The 24,572-nt window shown below is 32.0% G+C and overlaps 1 protein-coding gene across 2 annotated transcripts in view; it reads left to right on the top strand.

The window, feature by feature from the left end:
• LOC145267479 (phospholipase DDHD1-like) overlaps window positions 1–24,206 on the top strand; it is a 117,300-nt gene extending 93,094 nt beyond the window's left edge. For both annotated transcript variants that reach the window (XM_080123307.1, XM_080123306.1), the window contains 3 exons: window positions 2,636–2,882; window positions 18,348–18,497; window positions 23,379–24,206. In XM_080123307.1, coding sequence (XP_079979433.1) covers window positions 2,636–2,882; window positions 18,348–18,497; window positions 23,379–23,530 — 549 coding nt within the window. In that variant the 3' untranslated portion in view covers window positions 23,531–24,206. The remainder of the gene's footprint in view (window positions 1–2,635; window positions 2,883–18,347; window positions 18,498–23,378) is intronic.
• The last annotated feature ends 366 nt before the right edge of the window (window positions 24,207–24,572 follow it).

Genomic DNA, 24,572 nt, shown 5'->3' with positions numbered 1-24,572 from the left:
TTTATGAGCAAAAAATAGGAAGTTTAATCTCAATAACTAATAATAAAAATAAAAGAAAGCATTTCTTTCACTTTTAAGTGACATAAATTTTTTGTGACTAAACTAAAAGTTTATCTAAAAATATACAGATATTTTATTTACAAATTCAGGACATAGAAAAAGACTACCACCATCGCATATAAGAGGAAGGAAAAGAAGAAGAAAACAAACAAAAGAACAAACTGTCCAATTTCCTGAAGATAAATATTTTATTCAAAAATTTGAAAGAAAAAAATGTTCAATTTTATTTTTAATAAATAGCAATATTTATTAAAAACAATTTCACACTCATTTGGTCTTTCTAACTGTCAAATCTTAATACTTGTGTAGTTTTCTCTTTGTAAAACTTTCCTGAAGGATCAGTTATTTTTTTCTAGCTCCGGGCAAAAAGTAGCATTTATAAAAATTTCTCAAACAATACATCTTATATATGAATTTTCATCAAAATTTTATAAGGAATACAATGAATCTATTTTCAGTTCAAGTGGATTTCAATTTTGTACAGACAATTCAATTTAAGATACATTCCCTAAATTTAAAAACATATCTAAACAGATGGACATTGACAGTATTCTTGTATTTTGTATGAATAATTCCAATGGATTTAAATTCAATTTTGATAATAGATGAATAGTATTAGGAACCAGGAGTTTTTCTATATTAATATGAATCTTTTAAGATGGTTTCATAATTTGTCAGATAATTCTTTGGTTTTTACTATTTTGAGTGGAAAATATCTTCATTCATACTTTGCACAAACAATATCTCCGTATCTTTTTATTATCATCATTATATGATATCATCATCATCATCATCATCATAATTATTATCACTGTCTTTATTAATATCACTACTTCCTAAGTTGCTATCATCTTGGACAGTTTCATCAACATTCTCATCTTCAGTCTCATCACTGAGTTGATAAAAATATTTGCTCTCGTGATCATCACAGTTGGTCAAAGACACAGGATTCGCACGATAATGCATGAGTAATACGTTCATCGTCTGTGACATCGCAGTTGATGAATCTTGGAAATTTCAAAAGTGTGTCTTTTCTTTTCATCAATTCTCTCCAGGAACGGAAATTCCTCAACTTCAAAGAAATCAAATTTCCTAGTCTATTTATCTACGGACATTCTTTTTCATCAGAGAAACATATTATACTTCAAATGTTTATTCATGTTTTTTTTTTTTTTTTTTTGTAGAGCAAAATTGTTGTTATTTGTTTTTAGCTTTGCAGAATATGATTGAGTTTGGCGAAGGGAAAGGAAAAAAACAATGACATCAATGCTTGGTGCATTTTAGGTCAGGAAACTAGAACTTTCAGACAGCCTGATCTTATAGCACCATTTATTATCATTGTGAACACTGAAGTAGCAGAAAGTATCATTTTCCCTGTAGAATTGTTGTGATTAATATACTTTGATTTTAAACAGGGTAGCACAGTCATCAGATCAGCTTTGTCAATGATACACATCTCTCTACAAGACATTGGTATTTACTTCCCAACTTTGTTTTGATGCAGACCCTTCAACAGCTTCTGTACATTTCTATAATGACAATAACATGGCACAACAATAACAACTGGAAATTGGCTCATCTTTCATTTGACTTCAGTTGAAGTTCGCAAAAATCAAGGGGCTCTTTTTCTGGAGCTAACACTTAATCTCTACATGAGATCTATAGATATTCAAATATTCCATTAAAATTCTCATTTACCTCTCAAACCGTGAGTTAGTAAAGAAATAGGGAACATAATTTTCCTCTTTCCAATTGACCATTTAAATATTTTATAGTATATTTTTCTTGTGCTTTCTTCGTCTTACTAGGACCAGAATTCCTCACTTGGTAACATCACTTGGAGAAAGCCATAGAGATAAGATCTTATTTGTGCTGCAAATACTATATTATTTTGAATACTTAATTAGGTTTAACTTGCAGGGAAAAGTATTCTCATGCCAAATTATCCTGACAAACCCCTGTATAGCGGAACCTTGGACACTCGAGAGAATCAAAGTTTGTCAGCTTAAATGCTATTTAGATCCAACTTTTAAAACTGCACAAGATAACTTTATATGTTAGATTTCTGTCAACCCAAAATAACTTTGATCCTATCAATTATGACATGAAGAACAGAAAATTTACATTTGTAAGTAATTATAATCCATTTTTTAGTTGCAAGGGAGACGACTCCTTTTATATTCTCCAATTTAAAATAGGAGTCATTCCCTTTGCTGAGTTATTTTTATTTACACTCATAATTGAAAAACGCTTTCTATATTACCAGTTGTCCATGCAAAACGACATAATTTTTAAAATAAACTGTTTTGAAGTATGTTATTATCGTACCAATAACACAATGCAATAATAACAAATTAAAATTGGCTTGTCAGGAACACAGTTTAATATGTCAGCATGTCCTATTTAGGTTTGACTTTTAAAATTGCATGACTTACTATGTAATCTAATGAATAATCTTAATTTTTATTCCTGTATTCATAATTGAAACTGTTAAATAATTAAAGCTTTTTTCTGGATTTTATTCATCAATTAATGCATTTTTTTTTTTTTTTTTTTTTCAATGTGGTTGTTGCAGGCGTATCGTCTGGAGCCTTTGGTTTATAAACATTATGCGTCCATCTTACCAGTTGAGATTAACCGTTGTGATGCTGCTCTAAAAAGACCCTACTCTGAATGTGTGAGAAGAGTCAGTGCACCCGAATCGTTCCCAGGATCCGTCAGTGAACAAAACATTGCTAGTTCTGAATCAGAGTTGGAGCCGTCAGCTGCTGAGGCAGAGACAGACTCGGCATCTCTCCCAAAACAAGCGGGTTTTTCATTTGGTAAGTTTTTCTTTTTTTAAATTTAAATTCACTCATAACATGTTCTCTTTTATTCAGCGGCTGACAGTGGCTAAGTAGTTGACAACACTGACTAAAATAACTGTGCTAAGTTCAAATCCAGTTCGTTCTACAGAAACATTTTCATCAAACTAATACTTGGCCTTGTGTCTAATCTAGAAAGGAGGTAAATAAAATGACCTATTTTTTAATTTTAGGCTTTTTGGGTTTTTTTTTCAAAAGTTAACTCTTAACAGCTTATTACATATTTTCTAAATCCATAGTCTCAGTTCTGTAAGGAATTACATATCAAAAATTGACTAAAACATTTTTGTTTTCTTTCCTTTTTCCCTTAAATGCCTTTACTTCTGGACGTATTGTTATGAAACTTGACTGTATGACTGAAAAGACATTGTCCTTTAATATAAAGTTGTCACCTGCTATGAAAATAATATTCATTATATACAGTTAATTGAACACAAGTTACTATTTAACCAACCCATTTGGAATAATGGTTAAAAAGTTTGCTAATGGGTTAGGAGACTCGGGTTCCATTCTCAGTCAAGTTATAACCAGGATTAAAAAAACTGGTACTTGATACTTGCTAAAAATGCAGCATTATAAAATGAGGATCAAGGATAAGTGGAGAAATTAAGAGAAAGGAATGGTGCCCATCTCTACGTCTCTATGTAGTGAAGTTGCACTTAATTATGTTTAATCCCTATTATTTTTTTATAGTACCTTAGGAAATAGTGTTCATGCATTTTCCCTAATAGTATTATTGCATTAATCACTAACATATTCAATTCCATAGTCTTTAATTGTATCAATTAGGCCAATTGTACATTTCAGATGATGTGTTTGATGAAAGCTTAACAAACAGATAATAGCAAAGAGATTGAAAGTCATAATATAGAAATTTTGATCAATTATAACATAGCTCTTAATTACAGTTTTGAATTTTTGAGATGAGGATTGATTATTCATATTATTTGGATTTTTTTGGACTACTGTTCTCATCTTGAATGTTATTTTCACGTTTTGCTCAATATAATGTCTGATCTTATGTTATCGAACTCATGAATCTACCCAAAATTTTGAACGAAATCCTTTATTTAATACATGGGGGTAATATGCTTTCATTCAGTCAGCCATGACTGGGTAGAAGTCCTAAGTAATTCACAATTGTATTTTGAGTGTCGTCCACCCTTGGTAAAATTCAGTTATAAAGTTATACTCTTCTGGAGGTTGAAGGTTCAATCCTCAGTGCAGACGACACTCAAAATACACTTTCAAATTACTTAGGCTGACAGAATGAGAGCATGCTACCTCTGTGGATTGAATAAAGGGTTTTGTTCGAAATTCTGTGCAGATTCTTGAGTTCAATAGAAAGATTCTCAAGTTCAGCAAGATACACTTGAAGAAGGTCGGAGGTTACATTGACCAAAACATTGTGAAAATAGCAGTAAGGATGAGAACAATAGTCTGAAGAATTCAAAAAATATGAATAGTCAATCCTCATCTCAAAAATTCAGAAACAAAAATAATATTGTCATCAAAAAAAGTTATCATCAAAGACAAACATTTAAAAAAAAAGTTTTTTACTGAAACAATATCCAAATGTTGGTTTGACACTCCCTTCCTTATACATTGGACTATCCCAGGTAGCATGTCAACAGTGATGATGCTAGCCTTAAAGAATGGCAGTAGTAGGAGTACAGCTGGGCAGTTACCCATATACAGTACAAGCCAGTTATCCAATGTATAACTACGTGTTGTATTGTTCACTTGGTATATTTAACCCTTTTATATTTGTGTGTTGGCCATTCAAGTTGGAGAGCTATGAAGATGGGAGTGGTACCATTAAAATGAGTGACCTTTTGTATTCCAGAATTTATTTTTCTACAAAGTCATCTCACCACCATTCCCAATGAACTGTTGCCAGCGATGAAGGATGGCTGTGCATGGATGTCCGGAGCATGCTTTGTCATATGAGAGTCATTTCAAAAGTAAAGCCTCCTATTTATTTTTTTAACTCCAAAAGTTTAAGAACTATAAAGACCACAGGATACCATTAAAACAAGTGACTTTTTGTGTTCTTAGACCACCATTTCCGATGCACTTTTGCCAGGAATTCAATGAAGCATCTCTATTTCTGACACACGTCTATGACAAGTGTTGCTTTCTTAGATTCTCATAACGTCAATATCTGCAAGATATGAAACTTTCATGTTATGAATGCACGAGTTCAGTCATCATAATAATGCAATTTATAATTTCTTCTGATCCATTCAGGCAGAATAAAACAATAAGAGGCATTACGTTTTAGAGTGTCTCTTATAAAGACATTTGGATAATGTTACTGAACAAAGACTTGTAAGAGTTATTTACCCTCTTATATGCTATTTGGAACTTTTAAACATGTTTATAAATATTTTTCAATTAAGAGGTAGGGGTACAGCTTTTGAACCAGACAAACCCGACTTTTTGTTTGGCATCTTCTGGCCAATATGTAAGCAGTCAGAAGATGCTAAAACACTCAGGCAATTAGAACATTAAAAAAACAGACAATAAATTTACCTGTAAATTAAGTAATGCTTAATATTACTAGCAGACAGCAATTTGTTAAATGAACCGAACAAAAAGCAAACTGTTTCTTTTCTATTTTTTTAATCCAGCTGAATTTTGTCCATTTCAAAAGCTGCATGAGTACCCAAAAACTAAAATGCAAAAAATACCTGTAGAAATCATTGTTACACTATGTAAAAAGAAAGGTGAAAGAAAAAAAAAAACATTGACTTAACTTTTTCATAAAATATTTTTTTTTAAAAATTGTTTTCTTCGGTTAAAAAATAAATTGTCATAAAAACAAATATATGGTGAATATTTTTCTTTCATTATTTTTTTCATTTTGAAAATCAGCCCTGTTTTGGTTCGCCATTTTCTGCTTATTTATGTGTTGTAGTCTTGGTAAAAGTCATTTTAGTCTGGTTCAAAAACTATACTCATACCAACTGAGGATTATCCTTTCATGCATTGTTATCTGATTAGGAATACTCATGCCACTTCCAATTAATAATATGGTATATAATGTTAAGAGTTAAAGAATTAAAGACTTTTTTCCAGTAAAAAACATGATTTTAAATTTTAAGAAAAACTACTAAAAATTAAAGGTAATATTTTTTATTTATTTTCTAAGGTTTGAATATGATGTGATTGAGTAATGTTTGGATTGTTTTGTATTTTCTGAAGGAAATCTGAAGAAACGTCCGTCAGGATTTGATGAAATTGGTAATGAATATTCACTGTTTGAATGGCAACAATAGAACACTTAGAACTTTAGGAAATTATATCATCATTACACATGGCTGCATTGGGCACACTGCTATATATATATAATATATATATATATATATATATAAAGATTGAGATTGTATGTTTATTTATCTGCTTTTCATGCTTTAATATATTAAAATCCTATTCATTTGAAATAATTATACACTGTTACTAACAAAAACATGTTAGCGTTTAAAGTTGAAGTCCAATCTAAACAAATTCAAAGTCCAAGGGACAGGAAAGCGGTTCGATCAGTACACACACAGACACGGTGACACGCCACCAACACAAACCAGCATACACAATTACCAACCGGCCGTTCTTTCCTCATTCCTTGCCTTCCAAAACGACCTGAATTTATAGTTGTCGAAGACCAACTGATTTGCATATATGCACAAGATTTTGCGAGAGTTTCCGAGATCATACCATTACAAAATGCCGTCGGCGCCATCTTGGAATTCTTTTCTTATCCTAGCTTCGCAGTGATGACAAAGCACACACGCACACCTAGGTCGTTTGAATGGTAAGCCCTCATTTTCACAGCTTTCGCCACAGCGTTAATAAATTTTGAATCTAAACATTGAGCTCTGACTTTAAAAGCCAACAAAAAATAAGGGAGATAATTCTCTTTTAAACTACACATGATTTTTTTTTCTTTACAAGCAAATACTGAAAATTTAACAAAATTTTCAATTCACTTTACACTTAAATTTTGTCAGTTCACTTGTTGTTAAATCATTTCTTGTTTTAAATGCACGCCCATTATTTAAACCCTAACATGATAGAATTACTTTCATAAATTCATAGGGCAGACGAGGATGATTCCTAGGGGGGCTCACCAAAAACTGATGCAACTTTTCTTTTTTTTTCTTTTAGTGTTAAATGTGAATACAGTGTTTGTGTGACAAAACATACTTTGCATTCAAATTATAGGAATCCCCTTTTGATACAAGAAACACAGAAGTTAAATATTAAAAAAGGGTTTATGTACTTTGTTTGAAGCATTGTTTAGTGTGTGTATATAAAGGAAATTTAAAATTATAGATAGCAATATAATGCAGAAGGTGCAAAAGATAGACACAAACTGAAGCACATTAAGATACAATGGTTAAATGGCCTATGCAAATTCACCTTTATTAATACAATATATGTATGTTTTATATTTTACACATATTGTGTTCTTATTTGTATTAGTATGGTCAAATGGCGGATTCGTGTTGTAATATTTCGGAAAATAAACCTTCATCAGACATATGTTCGACTTTCAAACGTGCATATCATGGCTATTATAAAATGGGCAAATTCCACAGAAAATGGAACTTAATTTATTTTAAATCTAATAATGTAATATTTTATTTTATTCATTTATCTATATATTAAGATAGCATGTGTGTTATTTTGTGTGTCACCCTTACATATTTTTCTTTCGAGTGACTGTCGTTTAATTGCTATGACCTTCTATTTCTTCTTATAATTTTACTAAAAATTTTTCATAAGTTTTAATTTCGGTTTTGATTAATATATAATATGTATATGGCTCATTCCATGTCAAATCGACAGAGGGTAAAACCATGTCCGACACGGATTTTCTTTTTCAAATTTGCTACACTTATAGATCTCCATGAAAGGAATCAAATGGCACTTGTTAAACATCTCAAGGTCAAGGGGTTCCTGAGATATGACCTTGACCTTTTACTAAAAAGGTGAATTTTTATGAAGAAGTGACCAACTTTATAAGACGATATCTCTGTGGTTTATGGGCCTACAAAGTTCATTCATATATTATTTTAAAGTACTTGGATAGATCCATAATTTTATCTCAGAATAATTTTTTTCAAGATCAAATTAAAAAAGTTGACCGTGACCTTAACTTTTAACCGGAATTATCTCAAAAACCATTCTTTCAATTTCTTTTAAATTTTGACAAAAGATTTGTCTATCTTATGACAGTATATATTCCAAATGTCATGATGGGCTTTTCACTAGAACTATCGTTACAAGCGTTTTAAAGAAGTGGGCAAATTCAAAATGGCGGAACCTAGTACCTGCGACTTCATATAAAACATTTTGATATTTCCCAATATGGTCAAGTTTGATATCTTTGTAAAGCTATTTTGATGCTGATTAATATTTACCATAATCAAAAAGTAAAAAAAAAATTTTGTTGATGAAACTGAATTTTCTTCATTTGTTTTTTGGTACTTGTGCACTTTTTGAACCATGCTGAAATAATAACGTTATTTCGGAAGCCATTCTTAACATGTGGAGAGGAGGATGTTTTGTAACTAATGTGTACTTTCACCTAACAATTTAATAATAAAAAAGAACATATCGTAAAACTTTAAATTAAGCTGAAAATACAATTTGGAAAATAGCGTGGTTCAAAAAGTGCATAAGCACAGTTTTTTTAATGCACCACAGATTTTGTTATGGAAAAAGTGATATATAATAAAAAAAGAATTTTGAAAGGTGTTAAGGGTTTATTACATTATACGATAAAACATATGTGATCTCAATGGTCTACTAAAAGGCAATTTATGTTGTTTATTGGTAATTTTTTTCAATGAAAAATTTTTAAAATGCATGTTCTTAAAAATTCTTGACATGTTGAATTTTATGCAAATTCTGGTTCTGAAGTCAAACTGTTTTATGACTTTCATATTTTTTTTATACAACACAGATTTTGATACAGAAAGTGGTGTAATAAAAATTTCTAAAAAGTGCGTTTAGATTTAATTAGGTTATAGTATCAAAAGAATAAACATTTGATGGCGATGGTAAACAGTTTCTTTGACATTTTTAGAAGTCTTAAGTATACACTATATACACAAGAAATCAACATGTGTTCATTAGGATACATTTCAAAATGAAAAAAAAATCTGTTTTATTGAAAATTCATGTATCTCAGGAACCCCTTGACCTTGAGATGTTTAACAAATTTGAAAAAAATCTATGTCGGACATGGTTTGTGCTCCCCAAAAGTTGTTGATTTGACATGGTATGAGCCATATATTTTCTTTGTAAGTTTTGGTTTCGTTTTTGATTCAAGCTTATACATGCAAGTTATATAAGAATCGATAAAAAATTGACTCTATAATACTATATATGAAATCTGCATAAATGAAAATATCATATTTAAGCATATTTTACGACCAGGCTACGTCGGGCATCCCTTCTAACTTAGATAAATACTTTTGCAGTTTTAACAAAAGAGCTACAATAATATCAAGGCATCTCCATTTACACTGACCATCCACAGAATGCCAACATCAATATATTACATATGAAAGAGTCCGCTGTGGAATTTCCAGAGGTCCCGCTAGTTTTTCTCGTATTTATATCTAATTCCCATTTGTTTAACCTTATAACTTGTACAAAAGCATTTAATTTGCAAGGAGGGAGGTCGAGGAGGTGGTTGAAGGATCCTAAAAAGCTTGAGGTCTAGGTGTCTTGCCTCTTTAAAAAAAAAGAAACACTTTTGTGTAAAAATAGTTTCTTATTACTTTCTAACATTTTCTCGTTTACCTTTGCACAAAATCTGGCATTCTTTATGTTTTTATATAGAAGAGTTACATAAAAGGAAAAAAAAGGGAGATTAGTCAGTCTGCCAATTCTCATTAAAGATATAAAATATGTTTGTACCAATGGTAAATCAGAAATTTATGATAAAACTGATTTATATTTTTAAAGTTTTACTCAATAATTTTCCATAATATTAGATATAGATATTTACTTTTGCCTGATAAGTAAGTATATCAAAAGGTTTTCCTGTTAATTTATTTTGAACTGCTATATTTCACCTGTGTATATTTACCGACAAGCATCGAGTAACCTTCTAGAATTACCAGATAGTGCCGAGTACATTTTAGCTGGCTGTATTACCACCGAGATTGGAATGGCATAGTATAGAAATGTCCCATATGGATTGCAACATTTTTATTACAATTATGATTTAAAGTTAATATAGAGCAGGGGTTGGCAACTTTCAGCTTGTATGCCAAATCTGGCCCTTGACTGAATTTTGTGTGGCCTGCCATTTTAATTTTTGGGAAAATATTCCTCTAGTAAAATAAGTTATGTTGTTTAAATATAATCATATTATATTTAATACTTATTTTCTTAAAATGCACAGAAAATTTACTTACATATTTAATAACATTGTTGTCCTCCATGACAATGTAGTCAAAGCTGTTTGGCCCATCTCCTATAATCAGCATAGCTTTTTGGTCCCCCACATTGCTGACCTCTGATATAGACTCGAGCTGTGAAAGTCAAAGAGGACAGATATGAAAATTTACTGCTAAAGACTCTGTTGATTTTTCGCATGCCAAAAAGTGAAGCCCAACCACCTCGTAATTCATTAACTGGTAATACTGTATGCCATTCTACTCCCCCTCACGCCCAATCCTTAATAATACTGCATTATTTTATTTATTTATTTTTTATTTTTTTACTTGGGAGTCACCACTTATCAAGGCTTGAAGGCTACTCGAGGATAAGGGTTAATGAATGTAAGGTGGTAGTGTAGTAATCGTTAATGGTGTAAATTGGGTAGAATTTGATTATTTATGGGGACGGCTCAACAAGAACTTGTTTACATTGGACTTGAAGGTTATTATGTTGTATTCAACCAGGAAGCAGGCCAGCGAGCAGTTCTGGGAAAGAAGCTTTGTTCATGGAATATGCATTTATATTTAGGCACAGTTAGAGAGTGGAGGAAATCATATATAGTGGTTGTAGCTAGTTGAGTGTTTTTTTGTGTGAAAGTTTTGCAAAGGGGAACTATGGATTGGAGTTCAGTTGAGCACTATATTATTATATAATAAAGCTCATTTTAGTATTATTTACAGTTGTTACCTATTGTTCACAGAGGAAACCATGTCCGTTCAGGTTATTCCGTATCACTAAGATTTTCTAGGTAGATCAAAAAGAGTTACTGTGGCTATCAAAGAAGCTCAAACATTACAAGTTCATTTGATAGAAACACAACGATCTCACTTTGAATCTGTGACAGTTGAATATTATCCAACTCCTTATAACTGGATTTACTTCACACCCACCTTGATCCATCTGCTAGGTAATAGAATTATCAAGGCAAGATAAAGGGTCAAGATATTATGTTATAAACTTTTGTGTGAACACAGGAAAAATATTAATAGAAAAGGAATTGCATATTTTGGTAGAAAATCGGCTCAAATTTTAAAAAGTAAATAAACTAAAGATAAATGTAGTTTGCTTGAAGCATTGCTGGTAAACAGGTATGTGAGTATTTAGGATGATAGCAGTGCAAAAAAAAAAAAATCTGATCAGAATTTAGAATAGTCTAATCCATTTGATGGCTTCATTTTTGCATTTTTTTTTTAAAGAAGAGGTTCACTCCTGAAATTATTAAAGATTTTACACCATCTTAGATATTTTTCTTAATATTTAGCAGTAAGTCCCACATTTATTGATTTTATAAATGTAAAAGATCTTTTGAAAAATAGATTTTCTCAAGATGCATAACCCAAATACTGTCTTTGATTATTCGTTATTGTTCATACTTCTTTTCATAATGCCAGTTTTTCTGCATTATCATCAGCCTTTATAAATACCCACATACCAGTAGAAAAGTATATTTTTCTAATAATGCAAAGTATTAAAAATATCTAAATTCTCTAAAAAGAAATCATTAAATATTTGACGGTAATATGATGCCCCAACAATATAACAAAAGTACACACCATATCAGCAGTCCAGTCCAAGCTTATATCAATAAATTCCTAATGCAACCAAATGCAATGCGCAGCAGTTTGAACACTTGCCACAACAAATAAGCACTACCTAAAATAATGTGTGAGAAAATGCTTAGTGTTCACATTTATGCATCTGCTGGAAATATTCAACTAAAATATTTCTGGACCCACATCACCATTGTACACATCTTTGAATCCTTTTCATTGATAAATAAAATGTATATAATCTTTTTTTTTTTCTTTTTCTTCTTTTTTTTTCTTTTTTTTTACATAGGCGTTACCACATATCGAAGCCTTAAGGCCACTCGAGGATAAGTGCTAATGAGTGTACAGTAGTCAATAGGATAATATCGTAGTAATTGTTAGTAGTGGTAAATTGGGTTACTTTTGGATTTTATCTGGCAAAATAAACTTGCCAGATAAAATCAGTACATTCTTGGGCGAGAAAGCCTATTATACATTTAATAAAACAATCAAATAAAAAAAATGTGAATTAAAAACTGAAATAAATGTTGAATCTAATAAAAAAGAAAATATCGCACATTCACAACTTATCTACTCAAAACGTCTGTCTTCAATGCCAATATAATTTATTTGATTCATTGTATACGATAAGCAGAAAACAAATTATTAGCTAACTATTGGTTAATACCTCCTCCCAACAATATTAGTATGTAATTGACAGAATGGATTTGATAGGATTTAAAATTTGTAGATATTTGTCTAAAATAATTTCCTCATAAGGAATTTCAAACACGATTATTTATAATGGTCCGATATTCAATAAATAGTTAATTTTTTTTTTTTTTAGATTTGATCTTGAAAGTAAAATAATTTTATTGACTCTTCTACAAAGTTAAAGAAAATAAATTTATCAAAACTAACAATAAAAAAAAATTGGTTCCAAAAAACTTTTACAGATTAACAAAATTGTTTTTATCTTTATTTCCTCGTATTGCAAATCAGGGCCAGGTGTGCCAAGATTGTCACCTAGCAGAAGTGAAGTATATTTGACACAAGTGTGCACTTAGTTGGAAGTAGTAAGGCACAATTGATTGTCGAAAATAAAATAATTGTTGATTGATTCAAAAGCACCTGCAAAGGTTACCCTTATCCAAAGAGGTTACCTGTAGCTGGGATATCCAGTTACTGAATAAATGCTATATGAACTTGGATACATTGTCAAGGACAGCAAAATTCCAGGATGGGCATTTGTAGGTGAATGAATGGGTATTACAAACTGTTATATAATATCAACCAAAATTGAGATTGACAGGTAACCTGACACATCTTTTGAGAAAATCACTTTTGTTACATGCTTAGTCTAGGGATATTATATGCAACAAATTTAAAGAAAATAACACCAATCAACTCCGAATTATAAAAAGAAATTTTTATTTTACAAAAAAAACAAAAAAAAAAACGATTAAGTAATATTTACAAATAAACATTCTATTGGTACTAATATTACAAGAAACATGATGGTGTAAGGAGAGTAAGTCTTCTTAACTTTAAGTCAACTATTCAAACAGTATATCAGATGAATTTGAAATCACATACAACCCTTGATCAATAAGAAATTAAGAAGAGAAAGTTTTATTTACCCAAAACTCAAATCTTTAGCTAGAAATGTCTTTTGGGGGGTTTCTTTCAGCTGGAGCAAGGTCCGTGAAACAGGCCTGAGTCAGAAACGTGAAGGTCACTGTATAGGTCAACAGCCGTTAGTATAACTGTCAATTTTGTAAACATGGTGTCTTTTTATACTAAATTTTTGGATTGTTCTAGAATGTTCTTTTTGAGTTGAAAAAAGAATACCTTTTTGTTCTCTTGAAGATGTTCTGGATTGTTCTTTAGCTAAAAAACATTTATGTATTTTCTTTATTTAATTTTATTGAATGTTAATAATCATTTATTAATTATGTTACACATTTTATATTATTTATTATAAAATTAATCAATTATTATATTATTATAAAATCAATAATCAATTATTTATTAATTATTATATTATTATTGATTTATTGATATAAAATAAATACTTTAATGTAAGGAATATGCTTTCTCATGACATTTATGTATACCCCGCTTTTCTTACCAACTCGCACTTGTTCACCACCATATGAAATAAAGAGATATCTATATATTTTTATACATCAGTGTTGTTGTTAATCATTTAAGCATAGCAGAAATACAACACTTGTTCTATGGATGATGACACATCAAAATATTCTTAAGATACATCTCTTGTGGGGCTAAATGTCGGTGGTAATCGATCTTACAATTAAAAGATGACACAGGCAAGAAAAAGACGAAAAACGACAATGGCAAAGAAGATATGACAAACGCAGTAGGTAGCGTCGTGAACGGATATAAATCTGTTCAGGTTTATTTTTCAAAAAGAAACTGAATAGTGGTAGGAGGTCTTAGGCTGAAGGTTGAAGTTCAGCTGGTGTTTGAACTGGTATAGTTATGAGGTCGTCTCCAGCGGCTACAGGACATACATGCTGACTTAGGATGCTGGGCTGCTGGAAATTCAGTGAGCTGACGACGAGTGGTCGCTGCTGCTGCTGCTACTGGGTTCGGCCGTTATCGGGGAGGTAGTCTAACCCGTTCTTTGTGGACATTACTGCTGTTGCTGCTGAGTTGAGTGGTCCACTGACGGGCTCAACTTCGCCATGCGGCAATCTGGTTGCAACTGACTGCTTTTTGAAAAAAAATGCTGTATTTATACTCGTCCAGCGGACATAATTGTAGACAAAAACTGCTTGCGGCGCTGGTCGTCATTTTCATTCTTGATTTGTGTTTGTTTTTTGCGTTTTTAACATACTCTAAGGAGTCATCTGTTCGAGATTTATATTCATGTGTCATATCAAATTGAAGCTGGGAAAGTTGTGAATATTATTCTAGCAGGAATTGTACTGTTCAGAGTTCTATAGGATAATTATTCACATCGAAGTACTTGTTGAAGGGTGTTGGCTGTGGTTTCTACGTTTTGAATTGAGATCCTTCTTTCTTTTGGTGGCAACCGCGACACATCAATTATTCAGAAAGTTAGCATCTATATTGATGATATCACTCTCTATTCTGGTGTTGCTTCTCACCCGTCTCCCTGCAGATTAGTTGAAATATGCAGCTAATTTAGAAGTTGATCTGCGTTCAGTTGTGGATTGAGATACAAAATGGTTTGTTTTGTTTAATCCTGTTAAAACTCAACTGTTATCTTTCGACCTTTTTTTTTTTTTTTTTTACCTGAGATTCTTATGATGACTCGTTCTGCTTTTGAGGAGAAATTTCCTCTAAAAGTTCTTTGTCTTTCTTTTCTCATCAAATCTTTCTTGGAGTTGATATATTAGATCCATTGCTCTTTCTGTTTTTTGTAAAGTCAGTTCTCTCTATCCCTCTAACAGTTTGTCATTCCTGAAGTTATTCTCTGTCTCTATTTGATTGTCCCCATTTCTTTTTTCTCTGCAACTTCTCTCTCACAGCCGTGATGTAACTAGTCTCAGTCTTTTCTATAAATACTATTATAGCATGTATTCATTAATTTTTCTCATCCATTCCCTGCTTCCTTTGTTCCAGCTCGTTTGACTCATTGGTCTAGTGGTCTCCATCGCTTCACTATTTTGATACCTCATTGTAATAATGCTTTCGGTTCCAATAGCTTGTTTTCAAAATCTGCATGTGTGGAATTTTCTGTTAACCTTTTTCTCCTATTTTATTGTTATGTGTTTGGAATGTAAGTTGTCTGTGAAATAGCCACGTAAAAATGACGCAAAAATAATGGGGGAACGTTTAACAATTCTATTTAACAATTTATGAAGAGAGATCTAAGTAGTTTAGCAGCTGGACGCATAATGATCAAAAAACATGTTGTCTATCTTCCAAGTGTCATGGCCGACTCTCCAGTCTATCGAAGGGAGATAACTCTCTTGCCAGTACAAGGGCAATAACTCTTTCTTTTTCTCGTTAGGTGGACACTGACATTTATAACCTTGGTCTTTTCAAGACTAAGGCTAATAGGCATCTTCTGCCTTTGTGATAATCATCTTTTGTTCTTGTTAGCCCCTTACATGAAACGGCATCATGCCCTGTCTGGAGCGATTTTCATTAAAAACAAAGATTCAATACTTAGTGATGAAAACATGATTTCAAACATGTATGACAGACTGACAGGTGACCAAATAATCTCTAAGGGCCAACATATTATTGCATACGATGGCATGGACGTGGAAAGTCAATCTACTTCTTCATAATGATTTTTCACCGGATGCCATACACACAAGCTATACTGTCAACTATGAAGGCTCAATAAACAAAAAACTACTTTATCTGTTTACATTACTCCACTCTCAGACTTTCTCAAGGTGTAGTCAAGCAGTCCACAGCATGAGTATTTAAAACGACCTTGAGCAACTGTTTTGAGGATGTGTGTACTTGTACATTGTCACAAATATCTTTTCATAGACATATCTACATGCATAATGCCTACAAGACACTATCCTCGAGTGTCTAAGGTCTCTCTGTACAGGGGTTTGTCAGGACAACCTGGCATAAGGATACTTTTTGTTCTGAGGTAGTTAACACCCCTATATCTATGGACAATATGGATTTGTCTGGTTTATATAATGCTAGACATTTCTACCTTCAAGCATAGAGTACACTTGTAGTTTAATCGCTCACAGTGAACCTGAGGACTCTTTCACCTTATAATTGTGACCCTTTAAACCAGACCACAAAATTGGTGATGAAAGGATTTCAAAAAACAACCCACAAGGATCTCTTTTGGATAAAGGACCAACTTTTATTCAAGAAACTCGTGTTTTTTTCTACCTTCTTTAAAAATACAGAGATTGGTTCTACAATGGTTTTTCAACAAAACGAAAAACGACCTCAGAAAAGTTTCTTTTTCACTGCAAGTAGAAACAAAATTTAATTACTGTGACCTTAAAAATTCTCTGTCAATAATCTGTAACAACAAGAACTCAAGTGGAGGGCGAAAATGTACAAAAGTATGTTATGGTAAAATCGGGGACAAGCATGTTAGATTTCAACTTGACAGTCGGTCGGATTTGTCTTTTATAAACCATACTTGATGCGAAATTGGAAAACTGAGGATGATGAGAACCAAGAAAGTTGTTCGTTCAGTAACTGGAGAAAGAATAAGATTCGAAAGTGAGGTTACTACTAACATAACATTAAAAGGAAAGACACTGAAACTGAAGATGTTTGTGTTAAGAAACACTAATAAATTTTTGGTATGAACTGGATCCAAAAATTTGACCTCTGGGACTTGACCATTAGTGATTTTTGTCAAACCTTACAGTCGAAGCTGAAAAACTAAAGAAAGACCTGAAAGAGTCATTCCCCAATGTTTTTTTTTTTTTTGATAAACTAGGCTGCTGTACAAAAATGGCGGTGAAGTTCAAATTACAAGATAATGTCACTCCAGTCTTCAAAAAGAAACAGAGCAGTACCATTTGCCTCGATGCAAAAGGTCGACGAAGAACTGGACAGACTCACCAAAACAGAAATTTTGACCACAATCGACTACAGTGAGTGGGACGACGCCACTGTGTATGCAAAGAAAAAAAATCTAAGGATATCAGTCTGTGCAGACTTCTCAACTGGGTTGAATGCAGCACTAAGGGATCATCATCACCCACTACCCAGCTCCGGGGAAGCTTTCACTAAACTAAATGGAGGGAAAATATTCTCAAAAATAAGTCTGAGTGAAACGTACTTACAAATTCTTGTTGAAGAAAGCTCAAAATTTTTGTGTATTTCCACTCACAAGGGATTATTCAAATTCAGTAGGTTAGCCTTTGGAATCAACGTCGCACCAACTATCTTTCAACAGATAATTAATAGGATGTATGGTTATTCAAAATAATTAAAACATAATTATTAAAAGTCATAAACTTTAATTTTCTTAGTTACCAAAAAACTACTTGATTAATTTATTTGATTTTTGGAATATGACATTTTCATTCTATAACAATACATACATCATAAAGATTTGTCTATATTTTTGTTTTTTATTTAAGTCAAATTCTAAATAAGAACCAATATTTTTTTCTGTAACTCTTTTTTACATGATATCATGCATTCCTTTGTTATTGGTTTTCATCTTCAATGTGAAAACGACTTTTATTTTTAGATATGAGTGGATGCACCTAAAAATGGGAACCAATATTTTTTTCTGTAACTCTTTTTTACATGATACCATGCATTCCTTTGTTATTGGTTTTCATCTTCAATGTGAAAACGACTTTTATTTTTAGATATGAGTGGATGCACCTAAAAATGGAAGATGGGAACCAATATTTTAGTATAAAATTCCTTTCATTTTTTCTTTCACAAATCAAATATGTGTATTTTCTTAAATTTTGACTTTCAGGTAACATGTTCCTGACCTTTATAAAGAAATCTCCATCCGAAACTTTAAGTCCAGAATTAAAAGAACTGAAAAAAATGGAAACAGAAGCAAAGAAATTAGAAGAAATGACACCTGAACCAATCCCGAGTTCATCTTTGGCAAATGCACCCAGTAAGTCCGAGTTTATATCTTGATGGGGAGTGGGGGGGGGCTTAGTCATATCTTGCGTTATTTTTTTACATTTGACAAATTTATCAGAAAAAAATTGTAAATTGTTAATTTTAGCACAATCGGTTTTTATCAAACTTGAGATAAAATATAGCTATATAAATAAAACAGTAAATGTATGTATGTGTGTGTCTATGTGAAAATATTTAACCGATAAACTCTTAAACTACTGGACACATAACTCTGAAATTAACAAGAAATAGTAATCATACACCAAGGATGGTTTATAACGAGTAAAACCTTTATTTGGATCGATGAATAACACGTACAAAAATATGTCGGCAAGTTGAAATGCAAAATGTTCATTTCAACTTGCCATCATATATCTATTATTTTTGCGCATGTGCAAATTTATTCATAGCTTGAAGTGGTTTAATTTAAAATCTTTCTTATCTATTTGTCGATAGCTCAAATGGTAGGAAATGCTGCTGGAGCGCTAAATATTTTGGTTTCAATTCTAGCTGATAGCACCAAAGTCATTTTTTTACCTTTGAAATTCGTACTATATATTTGGTAAAATATATTAGGTTGAGAAAAAAGTTCTTGCTGAATTTTTAATTTTGATTTCAAATGATGTATTTTCAAATAAATTTTCATTATAATACCTTTACTTTATATAACATTTTTACTCTACCTTATCGTTTAGATTACAATTGTTTTAAAACAATTATGTTGTCTTAAGAATGTTGAATACAAGATGGAAAAAAAATAAATTCGCACAATTTTCTTATTTCAATTCAAACTAAGCTGAAAAGCTGCTGATATCAACAAAGCGTTTGCCCCAGAAACCACTACTAAATGCATAGCACAATGGTGGTTTAAAAAAATTTTGTGGTGGTGATAGTTTTGAAGATTATGAGCATAGTGGTCGGCCATCAGATCTTGACAATGATCAATTAAGAGTCTTACTCGAAGCCAATCTATGCACAACTGTTTGAAAACTTGCTTCTGAATTAGGCATAACATATACAACGATTTCTAACTACTTGAGAGAAATTGGAAGGACAAAAAAACTTGATAAATGTGCACCTCATGAATTGAATGACAACCAAAAGAAATGCTGTTATGAAATGTCATCTTCCCTTCTTTTACATAACAAGAACAGCCCGTTTTTCAATTGGGTTGGGACTTGCAATGAAAAGTGTTTTTTTTATGACGACTGGCGATGCTTAGCTCAGTGGTTAGATGCCAACGAAGCCTTACAACACTTCCTGAAGCCAAAGTTGCACCAAAAGAAGGTCATACTAACTGTTTGGTGATCTGCGACTGGTCTCATCCATTGGATTTTCTTATGCAGGCAAAACCATTACGGCAGAAAAGTACTATCAACAAATGAATGAAATGCATCAGAAACTTCGACAACAACACTCCATATTAGTCAACAGAAAAGGCCCAATTCTCCTCCACGACAATACCCAATCACACGTTGCTAAACTAACCTTCAGAAATTAAATAGATTGAGTTACAAAACTCTGCCTCATCCTCCATACTCTCCAGACCTCTCACCTACCAATTACCACTTTTTCAAGCACCTCAACAACTTTCTGCATGAGAAATGCTTTAAAAACCTAAGCAATATTATCAAAATCGCCTTCAGCAACTTTATGTCCAGCAGAATGTAAGATTTTTATATTACTGGCATAAATACACTTGTTTTGTGTTAGCAAAAGTGTGCTAATTTTGATGGTGCTTATTTCGATCAATAATTTTTTGTATGAGTGGAGATATGTTCATCTGAATTTAAAAATAAAAAACTGCAAGAACTTTCTTGTCAACCTGGTGATATTCAATAGAGAACTCTGTAATAATAAATACAAATTCTGTATGAATTAGAATATCTTTAAGTGTATTCTACGACCTAACAAGGCTGGTGCCCACCCCCACTAATTAATCTATAAATATAAAAGCGAAAATGTATGTATGTGTGTTCGCTTTTTCTGTGTGTCTACAAAAGGCTTTTTTCAGAGAAGCGGTTGCTCGCTTCACAACCTTTTAAAACTTTTTATATCACATATAAATTGTAATATCTCACAGTTAACAACGAAGCTCACCTGTCTATTTAATTTGCTTAGTTAGTCTTTTTCCTATAACATCTTGGGGGAAAAAAAGCGTTCAGCAGTAAATGAAATCCTGCAGTCAAACTTGACCTCATTAACTCATTAAAACGCGCACCTGCCAAATCCAAGTAATTAAATAAATTCAAACGTGTTTCCATTAGCATCTCGCGGTGGAGCAATGGTTAACGTCGCACGTTTTTTTTTTCACACTTTAATTTACAACTTTGCCTCAATGGTTCAGGTTCTATCCTCATACTTACTTTTTTTTTTTAACCCCCCCCCCCACACACACACCTCCAAACACCCGGGCAACGGCGGGTACCCCTCACTAGTCTATAAATATAAAAGCGAAAATGTATGTATGTATGTGTGTTCGCTTTTTCTGTGTGTCTACAAAAGGCTTCTTTCAGAGAAGCGGTCGTTCGCTTCACAACTTTTTAAAACTTTTTATATCACATATAAATCATAATATCTCACAGTTAACAACGAAGCTAGCCTGTCTATTTAATTTGCTCGATTTCGGGAAGATAAATATTCAAGATTTGTCGCTCGCCGCATGTGGGTTAGTTTTTTTCCTATAACATCTTTGGGGGGGGAAAAAAAAGCATTCAGCAGTAAATGAATACTATCCCGCAGTCAAACTTGACCTCATTAAAACGGGCACCTGCTAAATCCAAGTAATTAAATAAATTCAAACGTGTTTCCGTTAGCATCTCGCGGTGGTGCAATGATTAACGTCGCACTTTTTTTTTTTTTTTTCACACTTTAATTTACAACTTTGCCTCAAGGGTTCAGGTTCGATCCTTATACTTACTTTTTTATTTACTCCAAACACCCGGGCAATGCTGGGTACCCCTCGCTAGTTAATCTATAAATATAAAAGCGAAAATGTGTGTATGTATGTATGTATGTGTCTTTGTGTGTCCACTAAAAACTTTCGACGGACAGAACAAAAATTCACAAACTTGGTATCATATTAAAGCTCCATCCTTCGCTCGAAAAATATCGAAAAATTGGCCAAAAACGTTAATTTTTTCACCCCGAAATCAACAATTTTCTACAGGGGGGAGCGGTCAACAAAAACCATCATCTCATGACGACGACCGGTTCTACGCATGCGTTAGATGACGTCATGACCTGATTTAGTTTAAATTGTTGAAGAACTGACTGAATTTCATGTACGTCGTGTTAACTCAGTTGGTTAGGGCGTTGGTTCATTATCTAAACATTTTGGGTTCAAATCATGGTGTGAGATGTTTTTTTTTTTTTTTGATTTTTTAAATTTAAATATTGAACCAGTGTTATTTAAGCCATTTTTCACATAACGTTCGTTTTTCTGTTTTTTTTTTTTTTACTTCGCTTATTCTTAGGTTTTCATTAACACCCCCGACCAACCACACACACTCAAAAACACCCGGGTACCCACCGATTTTTTTAAATTTTAATATCGAAACTGGCTTATTTAAGCCATTTTTCACATGTTTTTTTTTAACGTTCGTTTTTCTGTTTCCTTTTTTGTTTTTGTTTTTTTTCGATTTTTACATTTAACATCGTTCGTTTGCCTTATGTTAGTTATTTTTGTGGGTTTTTTTTCGATGTTTTGATTACCCCCCCCCTCCCCGGGTACGCTTCGTTTTTATGTTTTCTTTTTTTACTTCGCTTATTCTTAGCTTTTCATTAACAACCACACTCACCTACAAACACTCTGGCAATGGGTACTCTATTTGTATTTTTTCGATTACTGTTCTTATTTTGAGTATTATTTTCACAACGTTTCAGTTGATGTAACCTCTGACCTTGTTTAAGTATATCTTGTCGAACTCTGGAATCTGTACACAATTTTGAATGGGACCCTTTATTGCTGTTGCTTAGTCAGCTATGATTGGGTAGAAGTCTTGTTGCAATTGTGAGTCTCCCACACAATAAGGATTGAGTCTTCAACCTTCAAAAGAGTGTAATTTTCAACTGAACTTTACCAAAGTACTTTATCCATTATGCCACAGGTTCTTGTGGACAATTAAGAAACATAACTGATATACTTGCAACTATACTATATAGCTAAGTAAGAGACAACAGTGGGCTAACAAAATCATGCTTTTATAAAACAAGTTATGTAACATTTTTGTTTTTCAAACTGTTCTTGCACAGGTATTTGGTTGATGCAAAAGTTTTTCCTCGATTCAAAACTTTCATCTTAAAAATCTTTATTCATAACAATAACAATTTTGCTCTCTATAACTTGATTTCATCTTTCAATGAGCTTATAAATATCTCGTTTGTAAAATCCTTTAGATTTTGATGTGAAATATGAATCTAACGCTTGTTCAATCTCCTTTCGTGATGTTAACCTACAGCCGTCTAAACGATTTTATGTATAATAAGTGATAATCCAAGGGAGCTAGGTAAGGAGAATATGCAGCATGGGGCCAGATTTCCCAACCAAATTCTCTTAAAAGTCAGTATTGATGTCTGAAGACAAGCATTTAATGATGGAAGATACTCCCTTCCTGTTAATGAAAGTAAATCGTTTTCGGGTGGGCATGGATGAGGAAATGCAGAAAAATATAAATGATGCTTTAATAATCTGAAAAAAACCCAACTTATTAATTAATCATGGTGATATGTTTATGTAATAATAATATGCATAAAATAAATTAGTTTAAAATGCTCCTACAAATCCGCGAAAAAAACTTTTGCACCAACCTGATATTTGTCTGTGTTTTTAAACTGTTTGTCATCATTTCTTAATTGTTTCTTTCTCTTTCAGAACTTAGTAACAGAATGGATTTCCAGCTAAAAGAAAGCAGTTTTGAAAGCAGTTATCTATCCGTGTTGACATCACACACAGCCTATTGGTCCAATCAGGATGTAGCTTTCTTCATACTCAGCCACATTTACCCTGAATTGCAAGAATCCTAACACACAATCTAACCCATTCCCATGAACACACAGTTCAACATCTTTTGTTCACCATGACAATTGTCTGTTCATTCCATTCAATTTTGGTTGTCATGGTGAATATTTTATTCTAAACTTCAAAAGAAAATTGATTTTTTATTAAAAAAAAGAAAGAAATTCATTGAAATAAAAGTTTAAATGACACCACATTACAATAATGTTAAAATTTTATACACCATGTAAATTTTTTTTTCAAACTTTGTTTTAAATTAATTTATTAAAATTTCTGTATGTTTTTCGATCCCTTTGGCGATCAGAATTTCTTTGTAAAATATGGAATTCTTTAATTGTTTAAAGAAATGACTAGAAAATTCTTCATGATAAAATAGCTGCCTCATTGTTGACTGCGATTCTGAATTTATAAAATCTTTGTCAGATTCTTAGACGAGGGTTTTGAATATTGAATCTTTTGTGTGTCTTTTATTTCAACAACTCTTTTTAAAGTGTCCATCTTGCTTTTCATTGATGACTTTAAAAAAAAAAAATCCAACCTTTTTTAAAGCAAGTCATGTTTAAACTTTTTCCCAAAAAAAAAGGGGGGGGGGTCACAAAACAGATCTCTTGACTGCCAATCAACAATTTCAAATTTCATTCAACATTTTCTGTGATATGAAAATTAAAGAAAAAAAAAAAAAAAGATTTTTTATATTGTAAAATATTTTCTCTTCAAACTGTTTGTATTTGTACAGATTTATATGCAATTGTTTTGCTGTTAAACTAAAAATAGTTTGACCAACTGACCAGGGCTCAACCTTTTTTTAAAATTTGTTTTTTCTAAGGTCAGTTTCTTATTTAGTTTTCTTGTGCATCACACTACATCTTCAACTCAATTTACAGAGTTTAGATTTTTCTCATTTTTTTTCTTTTTGCAGTTGCAAAAATTTTCAGTGCAAGTCCAGAGTTCAACCTAATTAAAAAAAAAAAAAAAAGAAAGAAAAATCTTTGTTATACCTAGCCATCATGCAACAAAAATGTTATATTTAAAAAATCACATAAATAGATC

This window comes from Euprymna scolopes, chromosome 4, assembly GCF_053919585.1.
Source record: "Euprymna scolopes isolate OS-2025 chromosome 4, ASM5391958v1, whole genome shotgun sequence".
NCBI classification, from domain to species: Eukaryota; Metazoa; Mollusca; class Cephalopoda; order Sepiida; family Sepiolidae; genus Euprymna; species Euprymna scolopes.
Note: the sequence above shows the minus strand (reverse complement) of the source record. Positions and strands in the feature narration are given on the sequence as shown.